The 11401-nt window shown below is 41.4% G+C and overlaps 1 protein-coding gene across 1 annotated transcript; it reads right to left on the bottom strand.

Annotated features, from left to right (window-relative positions):
* Positions 1-399: 399 nt before the first annotated feature.
* Positions 400-10004, bottom strand: LOC144665248 (urethanase-like). The gene is made up of 9 exons (XM_078526455.1): positions 9877-10004; positions 8957-9086; positions 8048-8360; positions 7545-7745; positions 6933-7010; positions 5778-5943; positions 5050-5112; positions 3723-4010; positions 400-2218 (listed from the first exon to the last, which is right to left on the bottom strand). The coding sequence occupies exons 1-9, from the start codon at positions 9980-9982 to the stop codon at positions 2019-2021; spliced, it is 1545 nt and encodes a 514-aa protein (XP_078382581.1). The 5' UTR covers positions 9983-10004; the 3' UTR covers positions 400-2018.
* Between the last annotated feature and the right edge of the window lie 1397 nt (positions 10005-11401).

Raw genomic sequence — 11401 nt, forward strand, 5'->3', positions numbered from 1 at the left:
GCCCGGGGCTCAAATCGCTGTGGCAACAACTGTTTGATATGTACCTGTACCTACATATTTGACGGACAAACCACGTACACATTTCACTCTACAAGCGAAACGAGACCTATCACCCGTCACATCGACCTTCTTTTAATCTTTTCTTATACGAATAGTACTGATGGGAATATACAATTATAGCTTTTCTTTCTTTTTTTTTTGGTTTCTTTTTTGTCACTTTGCGCTTAATTAATTCAAAGAAAAAAGCTTCAAAATGTCATAAAAGGACATAAAACAAGTTTTTTTAGGAATTCTATTTTTTTCAGCCTGTAAGAAATTAACATTGAGGACACAAACCAAGGCGAATTATTTCCATGTTAGCTGGCGGTACAGTATATATGGGGCCCAGTTCTCGGCCACTTAAGACGTAACTTGTATTTTTTACCTCAGAATAAACGCAGGGAATTTCGTCCAGAGCTAGCTTCAATATCCAGTTTTATGGTGTAAAGCTATCAGGTGGTCAACACTTAATTCTATTAATTTACCCAGTAATAATAAGAATTAAGCTCCGTTTGTTGGCCCAGTTCTCGGCCACGCAGGCGCAGTTCTCGGCCACAACAAGCCTTGTGCGTAATTTCCTGGTTAAAAAAGCTCAATTAAATTTTTCAGACATAAAATCACCTTTAAAACTTATTTGTGTTATTACGATCACAAATTATTTAAACGGCTTTGTTATACTTTAGGAAAAAATGTTTTTACGCGCCTAGGTGCTCACCAAAGTGCAGGTTCTGATAGGGGCGGAATTGTGCTGTGACCATTGCATTGAGATGGTTTATTTTGTAGTGAAAAAGAGCTGGGTGTTATAATAAAAATATAAAGACAAGAATCAAGTCAAAACTTGGAGATTTAATTCACCTTTATTTATAAAACATTTCTTTCGTTCATTCTGGTCAAGGGAGATGAAATTGTATTAAAAATTAAAGCGCTAAGCTGTGATTGTGTTGTCGAGAATAGGCAAATACGCAATCGTTGCACGGAAAAATTTCCAAACAAAATTAAGGTCAAAAAATGCAACGGTTCGGCAAAACGTTTACTTAAGCAGAAGGCTGGATTATTCTACGCCTCATAGGCCAAACATTGGTTCTTTTGGTAAGGGTAATCGAATAAAATACGAATTTAAGTACAACCATGAATAGTCCATTTTACAGTTGGCTGCCAAGTGGCCTGGCCTTTGAATGGTAGTGAGGCTGGAGGTGACTTTGCATTGATACAAACCTGTCTGCTTTATCATGTAAATGCAAACTAGTTAGTATCAGAACAACACGATTAACACAACAAAAGCAGTGAGGTCTGTATCAAAACAAGGTCACCTTCGGCCTCACTTCCATTCAAAGGCCAGGTCACTGAGCAGACAACTGTAAAATGGCCTATTCGAAGGAGTCGTAAACAAAAACGTTTTCGGAAAAAAAAAATCACCTATCTTCGCGTAAACACAACGTGTGTGCGTTCTATAGCGAGTTGACAGACCAAACTTAAGATACTTAGAGCACAGGAATCAGTCTATCATATAAATGAAATAACTTTTTCTTTCAGTTCATTCATGGCGCGAAAAACGCGTTGAACACAAAGTGGCAGAGAATAGGACCTGGCTGAAAACTGGGCCACATAAATAGCGAAAACTGACACAAATCAAGCCAGAATGCCTATGGAATGTACCGTATTTTCTCAATTAAACGCCCCCGGCGTTTATTTCAAACTTGGCTCCATGGACCCGGCGTTTATTTGAATGGTGCAGTTTATTGGAGCAAAATGTTTATTAAAGAAGGGTTTTAAATCATTACTTGTGACATGAATGTAATTTGCCATCATACCTAAAGCATATTACACCTCAAATAAATGCCTGGAAGGCTTACTTACCACTCTAGCTCGGAGACCCGGCGTTTATTCGGGGCCCGGCGTTTAATCGAGAAAATACGGTAAAATTATTCAAGTAGGCAATACATTCAAGGAGGCAAAATAAAATATATAAGGCGATAGCATCATAAATTAACCGAATCTCGGATATTTTCATAGGCGAAGGCGACATTTAGCAGAGTGGCCTCCTGAAATTTCTTTCCGATAATCATCATTCCCACTGGCAACCCACTGCTGAAACCCACATTGATTGACATGGCTGGGTGACCTGTGACTGTTGTTGATGACGTGTTTATACTATGGTTGAATGCTTTTTCTGTATATTCTGCAAGCATAAAACAAAAGTCGATCAGTGATATCAGAAAATAAATACTTTTCTTTCTCGGGGAGGAGGGAAAACGTGTGTTTAAGTGACTTAAAATATTATTCATAAGACAATTAATAATGTGTGACGAAATTTGGAACTTTTCCTTATTTTTGCGGGGAACATTTTAGTTTAATTTTTTTTATTCTTTTTTCGTATTATATTATTCCTCTATTGCTTCATTGTTTATTATGTCCTTTTATGAACCTCATAAATAGTTTGTCATTCATCATTAACATATTTTAGAACATTTTGGTGCGCCCGATTGGTATTGGCGTCGATATATTCAAAAATGGAAAGAGGAGGAGTGGTTCAACAAACAAACAAACAAACAATTAAAAGGTACTAAATATATAAAACAAACAGTAATGGCACAATATGGTTCACTGACTTTCAGCGCCTTAAAATAACACGCAAACATTACTATTAAATCGGTATTTTTTTCGCAGCCTCTTAGGCCACGTCTATCGGTTGTGATTGGTGGATCTCGATCAATTTTGTTTGTTGTTTCTTAAGTCTCGTTGGCCGTCGCTATAACAATTAATAACGGCAGCAAAAAATGCAGTAGTTAGTTAGCTTTTAAACTTTACAGTTCTCTTGTTTTTGTAAGGCGCTATAAATGGTTACTTTTCATGACAGTAAGGCAACGTCTGCTTGCCCGTCAGGCAAGAGATTATCCCGGTTTCAATAGCATTAGGAGACTAGGTGATTTTCTACTCCTCCCTGAATGGAATGCTAGTCTACTGCAACACCAAACACGGCATTAAATTCACCGGTACCCATTGATACACTCGGGTGGGGGAGACGCCATGAGGTGTGTCTGATGTGTGTGAGTGTTTTGCCCAAGAACAAAACACAATGAGCCCGACCAGGGCTTGAACCTGGACGGCTCGATCTGGAGCCCAGCACGTTAACCATTGGGCCAACGCATCCCCCAAAAGTACAGTGCATAACGTAACAGCTATTAAATAGATTTAGCCAAGCCTAAAAGCAGAGCTCTCCAGTTATTTACTTCGCCCTTTTCGAAAATCTGAATTTACTGACCGATAACAGAAAAAAATATAGCACTTGAGCCCGCGATCCTATATAAACCATTACTTGGTCAACGGTAAACTTCAAAAACATTCGACCTCGATGAGTTCTGTATGTGAGCCCGCGATATGGTCATGTGATACTGGTCAGCGGATACCTTGTTTTGACAGCTGTAAAAAGACCATGACATGGATGTCGAATATCAAACATGTAAGCTGACGTTAACCATAACGTTAAACCTATTTCTGGGGTATCGCCGCCATGTTGCACGACGTACGTACGTCGTGCGCGCCCGCGAACCATACCGCTAGCCATGATGACCATGAAAAACCAAAAGCATGGGTTGTTAATTTTCTATGGGTATGGGGCTCTGCTCTGCGGCCCTTCGGGCCGCTGGGAGCTCCGCTATAAAATCCCGCGTTTCTCTTCTCACCTGTCATTGACATGTTAGCCAGAGGAAGGGCCTGTGCTTTCCTGGGAACAGTAGGCATCAACAAGACTTCGTAATCCTGAAGAGCCCTGTCGTACGCCTTGCAGAGCCCTCTGGCCAAATTCTGTGATTTACTGTAGAAATAGCCATTGTATTCTGATAGAAGATAGCGGCCAAGCAGGAGACTTTGTTTACACGTGACTGGTAAATCATTACCATGTGTCCTGAGACCACGCGCAAATGCTTGCTGCAGAACAGTGTCGTAATACATCTTGGCTGAAGTTCCAAAACCTGCAAATGTTATCAAGAAACATGACCACTAACTTTGGAAGTTAAGTAACTTCCGTCCCAGCATGGCAGATTTTGTACCATGCGACCGGGTCGTGTAAATGGCCTGACATGCTGGGTGGAAAGAGATAGGTGAGAGTTACGTGTTTTTCGCTTGAACACCACAAAATTACTCCGGACAATGCTAAAATCCCGTCGCTCGATTGGAAGTCCTCCCGCGGCAACCGTTAGGTCAATTGGCCTTCCATTACAGCGGTCGTAGAAAACAAAAAAAGAGGTAACGACTTTCAAACCCTTTATCGGGGCTTAACTCCGAATTTTGCAGCATGAAAGCGGCTAAAGGTATTGCTACGCCCTCCTGGATGGGATTCTAGTACATCGCAGGGTCGCCACCAGCATTAGATTCGCCGGTAACCATTTATACTCTTGGGTGGAGAGAGGCATTGTGAGGGTAAAGTGTCTTGCCCAAGAACATAATACAGTCACCACGCCCAGGTCATCGAACCCAGATCAGACCGCTTGATCTGGATTCAAGCGCGCTAAACATAACGCCATTCGTGGGTAAAAAGATGGGCGAAAACCTTTGCAAATCTGACGCGTACTTGACGCGTACAGCTAGCTTGTACGCGTCAAACACAGCGCGCGCATTTCCCAACCGTTAAAGGCTGGTTTGAGTGTTTTAATTTATCAGCAAAAACACGACTTTTTTCTTCCTCAACTCTATTTCAAGATTGTGTTACTTGTCTTTCCTTGAATAGGAAAGAAGTCCATTAGCCATTTACAGCGGCCAGGTGAGCTTTTCATCTACTAAATTGCCGAGGATGCGTAGTCGCGTTGTGTGTCATATTACTGACACATTTGACGCGAGCAAAATCCGAATTTACTGGATGTTCTCTCCGATGTTTGAGAAGATCTGGGTACGAGAATACGCTGGTAGGTCTCTCACATTAACCCACAGGCAGGTAAATGAAATTTCTAAATGGGAATCCCGAACAACGGCGACCAGTTTTCATATCATGCAAGAGATATTTACATGACTCACCACCTCCTTCAAACATCATTCTAGTAGATCCTTCAACGTAAATACCAGACAATATTTTTGGCCCTAAAGTAAAATGGTATAATTCGTGTTAGTACAAGCTCGTCATTAAGCGAACATCTGTTAAACCACCAAAACAACCAGCTGGTTGCGCGTCCAATCCGCAAAATGATAAATAAGGGCAACAACTACTCCCTTTAAACAATTTAGATTGCGCCGTCTTTCAGTATTTCACAGTATCTTAATAAACATGATTTTGAATGCCGTTTTTGACAAACTCAAGTTTTATTTATACTTTATGTAAACCTGTTATTTGTTAGTGGATTACGTCACGAGTTTCAGCGTGTAATTTCTTTATCATTTTATAAAAGAAATTAAAAAAAAAACTTTCTTCTCATGCATTGTCCCGGTAATACGGGAAGCATTTTTGTTCAACTTGTCTCGCAATAATGTTGCATTGCAAGTTGAACGAGTCGTTGCCCGTATTACTAATGCGCGCTCAACTTGTCTCGCAACAAATTTCAGTGTTGCAATTTGAAAAAATATATATATATCTGGGAGCGGTTTCAGAGCCAATGTTTATTTTTGAAACTTTTCCTTATCAAGTGTTTGAATGTAAGAGCATAAAGTGCTGGAAACTGATGTCAGTCTTAACAAATAAATGAAATGAGGCACTGATGTCAGTCTCATCAAAGTATTTAGTAATCTTCCACAAAATGCATCCACCTTACCATCTAAATGCATTGGTATGGAGACATCCTCGACTTTAGCGCCCAAGCGTGATTGTATGCAGCTGGCGGCTTGTCTGACGAGCTCCTCCACGTCATGTTCAGCTCCGGTGTGTCCAAAACCTTCCTTCACCAGGCCAATCTTCACTCCTGATATATTTCCCGTCAACTAGAATAAATCACTTACAGGTGAGTCAGTTGACTACTGTTACGCTTCGACGCCTCGATTAAGCAACCTTTTCTCAAAGAGTATCCACTTACCCTAAAAGGACCCTAGTCGGTTACGCGTTTGTTTTTGTTTACGTTTGGGAATTTGCTATTAAATTTTACACGGGGCGCGTCTAAACGAAAGAGATCACTATGAAACTGTCAAAGGTAATTCAGCAGACTTCCAGTAACACAACTTACAGCAATGCGATAAGATTTCGCTTCACTATACAATTTTCGTAATTTCGATGGCATCGAAAAAGGCGGAAGCTGATTAGGTCCTTAGATAAAAAGCATATCTTTACGGTTTTGTTTTTTGTGACGCTGTGTTTTTTTTTTTTGGCTTTCATTACGGCCCTACTAAGCGTCACTATTCCTATAAACACCCTTGCGCTAACCTCTCCTAAAATCACTGTGCAAATGTAAAGTACAAACTTGAGCAATTTCATGTTGTTTCAGTAGGTAAAAGATAGGGACGAATGGTAAATGCGAGACTTAGCCCTGTAAAAGAAATCAAGACTCAGAAAAGGCGTCAATGTAAAATTCGAGACGACGAGACCCCTGAAATTTGACTAAAATTTTGCGAGATACGCATCTTCTGAAAGACCATTCGCCACCCCTAAAGATCCTAAAGCACAAGTGACTAATAAAATGAAATAAACAAGGAGCAATGATTTTCCCTTTCCTCATTAACTGCCGTTGGCTCTCCAAGGATGTTTATTATCAGCAATATTGCAGAATACTGGTCGAAATTACCGACAAAACGCTGTTGCTTTCGTTTGACGGGTAAAGTGTCGCTGGAACCTTTATTCCTGGATGACAAAATTGTCAACTCATCTAATCCATTTTGCTGTAGAATATGTTAACATCTGAAAGTTTTCTTTAACGCAAATGTCTCTGCGTGTGTACCAATCGGAGCACGAATGTTTCAAACTGTAAACATTTTTGTACCTGTTCAGTGTAAGATAAAGAAGGTTGCAAGTCATGTGATTGTCTTGCGTCAAGGCCATCATCAAACCCAGCTATGACCTGAACGCAACAAACAAACAAATACATACATTATAAACACATCAATTTGGAAAAAAGTACTCATTTTGCAAGTCATTTTTATTCAATAATTCACATTAAAACTAGATCAACACTTTTCACTACAATAGCCAAAAGAACCTCCTCCTCCTCCTCCCCCTCCTCCTCCCCCTCCTTCTTCTAATCCTCTACCAACTATTTTCCCTCTTCCTCCTCCTCAATATTTCCTCCTTCTCCTCCTCCTCCTAATCATCATCAACAACATCGAAACCCCCTCATCATCGTCATCATCATTAAATTTCTCCTTTCTTTTCCCTTTCTTCCTCTTCCTTCTTATTCTCCTACTCCTCCTGCTTCTCCTAATCTTTATCAGCATCATCAATTAATGTCATTGTTATTGCCATCGTCATCCTCATCATTGTTATATTTCTCCTTATTTTCTCCTCCTTTTTTTCTCTTGCGGATATACAGGATCACTTCCAATCAAAATACCTTGGAAAAATTAAATACGCAATATACAATGACCTACTCACTTACCTCCAACAATAACGCTACGTCATACACGGTCCTGGCCATGGGTCCCACGTGATCTATGGTCATATCAAGTGGCATTACACCCGTATATGGAACTAAACCGTGTGTGGGTTTTAAGCCCACAATGCCACAGTATGACGCCGGAGCCCTTATAGAGCAGCCTTGGTCTCCACCCAGAGCCATGTCAACGTGACCTCCTGAAACCTAACACAGCAATTTAGAAAACATCTTGTAAGAAAGCGCGCTCAAACCCGTACTTCTATATAAACTCGATAAAAATACCGAACTAGCACGAGCAGTGACGGAATGATCATGATGACGCGAGCAAAGAGAAATTATAATTTGATGATCAAAAAAAGAAGGGGTTTATTTTGTTTTCCTTGCGTTGTTCTAAAAGGAAAAGAAAGCATGTTTCCCGTGTTTCCATCGAGTTTTAGTTGAAACTCAGTAGTGTTCTATTGTTTATCCGCGAAACTGATGTAATTGTACAAATTTGAGCTTCTTACCAGAGCTGCACAACCTGCTGACGAGCCACCAGCCATTTCCGTTACGTCATAAGGGTTGAGTACAGGACCCGTTGCTGAGGTGAAACTTGCTCCATCGAAGCACAAATTTTCACACACGGCCTTGCCCAGTATACGACCTCCTGCATCCAATATCCGGGACACTGCAGTGGCATCAACATCCGGGACAAATCCCTCGAGGACCCTGGAACCGTTCATCATAGGGACCCCAGCGACACAAACATTATCTTTAATGGCAAGCGTCTTGCCTTTAAGTTTCCCGTTTGTTGCTCCTTCAATATCACAGCGCCAGTACCTACGAAATATAAAACACCAAAACAACATTCACACGCTAGTGAATTAGAATTACGGTGTTTTGTTTTGTTTTTTGAGAGGAACGGTTGCCTATTGGTTTAAGTGTGCTGGACTGCGGATCGAGCGATTAGGTTCGAGCCCTAGTCGGGCAATTGCGTTGTTTTCTTAGGCAAGACACTTTACCCTCATAGTGCCTCTCTGCAACCAGGTGTATCAATGGGATGGGTACCGGCGAATTTACTGCTGAGGGGTACTCTGCGATGAACTATCATCCCATTTAGGTGTGGGGATACTCCTAGCTGCTTAATGTTACTGAAACCGTGATAAGCTCCGGCCTGATGAGCCATTTGGTTCGACATCAAGCTCAAACCACGTTGTTTTCCTTGTTGTTATATAAGATCAACTTAACTATCATTGAAAAATATTTAAATAAATCAATGATAAAAAAGCGAGTGCTAGTTAATTGTCATCTACGCACGACAAATACTATCGTACTATCGTCTGATTCTAGCCCACTCGGCCACGTCCACGTCAACTAACTATCCAGCGATATTCTGTGCGCGATTTCGCAGGATAATTGTGCAATATTAAGCATACCATGCGTTGTAAGGATTTTCCTCCGCTGAAGGCCGATAGCCAGGCGTTCTGGGGTACTTTACAGGTAGTTTAGGATCTGGAAGTTCGTACAACCTCTGGTATGTATCCGCCAAGGTAATGGCGATGGCCTCTTTTGTGCAGATCACAGAGATGAAGTTAGTAGATTTTATGAGGCAATTGGCCATTTCCGAGTAACCCTTTGCCTCTGTTTCATGAGAGACGTGCGAAACAATTTATATGAAAATGAGTTTCGCCTAGAGGTCCATTTTCATGCAAATTTAACTCATTTTCATTTGAATGGTTTCGCACTTACACTCGTTTTGAAACGGAGGCAAAGGTTAACTCGGAAATGGCCTAGTACAAAACCATTTGTCGGAATTGTGTAGGAGACGACAAATTTCGTATTAACACAGGTCTGGCCGACTAAAAAAATGTTTTGGTGTTACTAATCTTAGACGAAGTGAAAATTAGGATCGTTTAGCCTGATTGTTTGACTGTGGTCTGGTTTTAATTGGTCAAATGCATAAGTATAAGCACAAGCAAAATAGTCGACAGTTTAACAACTGTATAACAAGAGTGATTGTTTGTATTCGCTCTTCTTATTAAGCGCTTATGCATGTCATGGTTTAAAAGGTCTGAAAAGGGGAGCAATGTAAAGGCCGATGCACAGTAGCCGACTTTTTTTCGGGTCAAAGGTCACGGGTAAAAACTTCGTGAGATTTTCCGTTCAAATAGCCAGCCTCGGAGCATTTGTGGATGGTCAAAAGAGTCACTAAACTTAAAAACAATGTTATTAGAAAATCCACTAAAGCGGGCAAAAGTCGTAACAATGGGCTGATAATCGCTGTCAACATCCCCCCCCCCCCCCACCCATCTATGCCCCCTTCCCTCACCAAGTACATTATTGACACAGCGCTTACTGCGGTATTCATGTCTTTCCTTTTCATCCAGATCTAGGCCCAGACTCTGCGCTATTTCAGTCAATCGTTGAACACTGGGCGCACGGATGGCGGGCTCCTTGTACATTGTCTCTGCAAAAATGTACCAAGTTGATTATCGCTCATTCTCTATTTTCTAATTGCCCATAATACACTTTGTTTGCCCCCCCCCCCCCCCCCCCCCGCCAAATTTTGCATAAGCTATTTTTTTTTTCAAATTGTCTTGGAACTGGGGGGGGGGGGGGGGGGGGGGGGGGGGGGGGGGGGGGGGGGGGGGGGGCAAACAAAGCTTTAAACCGGGTGATTGATGTTAAACCACTTTTTTGCCTAACAAGAAAGCCTAAGGCTTTTAGACGTGACGTACCCAGTAGCGTTTATATTTCCTTTCATTGCTGTTCAACAAGAAGCGCGTTATGTTGAAGCGTAACTTGCGATATACGGTACTTGGCCGTCAGTATTAAAGGTCAAAGGCGCTTTGATCGCTTTTAAAGACTTTGAAGGTAGAGATGCGAGAGTTGTTTTCTTTCTGCTTTTAAAACTCATAAAATATAACGTGATCATGACTTTTTCCATCTATATATTGTGCTGGTCATTTCTAATTGAGCAGCAATACTATTTTGCTCTGTGGTCTAAGCGACGATTTCTTGTTGAGTTAAACACATGGAAAACGCGTATGACGCACGTTATTCTAATCCCTCAAGTGGGAGGTAATTTAAAACATTTCCTCCGTACCATTTCCCTTCCCCCATTGAGGCAATTTCAAGTGGTTGACCAGTTTTACGCCAATCGAAATACGTAACCTTCAATGCCCTACCTGGGAGGGGGGGGGGGGGGGCACCAGAACCCACACGGTTATCCGGTACACGGTATCCAATCAGATTTGCAGATTTTCTTAAGTACACGTCTGTGTTTCTACTGAATGGAATTATTCATTTCTGTCAAGATTCCTACACTTATTTATTTACATCCAGCTTATTCATATATAAAGGCCTCGCACACGTAGGAACATGTCGCAGAGATTCATGTAAGCGAGTCTCGGTGGGGTTGTGACTTTTACGGTTTACGGTAAATTTCGTTACGGTTAACAGAAGTGTTACCTATGGAGTGCAGGATTTCGTGTTACACGTGCCAAAAATTATCAGCACACACGAGGGGATGTGTCGGTGCGACACGTCCCTGGGACATGTCCCCGCTACAGTTACTTGTGTGTGTATATTTTGATTTTGTTGCTGCAACATGTCCCCGCTGCACGTCCCTGCTACATGTCCCCTCAGTGTGAACATCACATGACTTTGCCGCTGCTGTTTGTTGCTGCGACATGGACCTTCGTCTTGTCCCCACGTGTGCGAAGTATTACAAAGCCACAACAGTAAAATTTTACTGACTTGAAGTGTACTTATGAGAAAGCTGCTTTAAAAAAAAAGTATTAAACATCGTCGGTAGCTCAAGTGTAACATTGCTGATAATTTTATTCTGATATTCCTTCCACAGCAAAACAAATAACTGA

Source organism: Oculina patagonica, chromosome 9 (assembly GCF_052425735.1).
Source record: "Oculina patagonica isolate OP01 chromosome 9, crgOcupat, whole genome shotgun sequence".
Classification (NCBI taxonomy): domain Eukaryota; kingdom Metazoa; phylum Cnidaria; class Anthozoa; order Scleractinia; family Oculinidae; genus Oculina; species Oculina patagonica.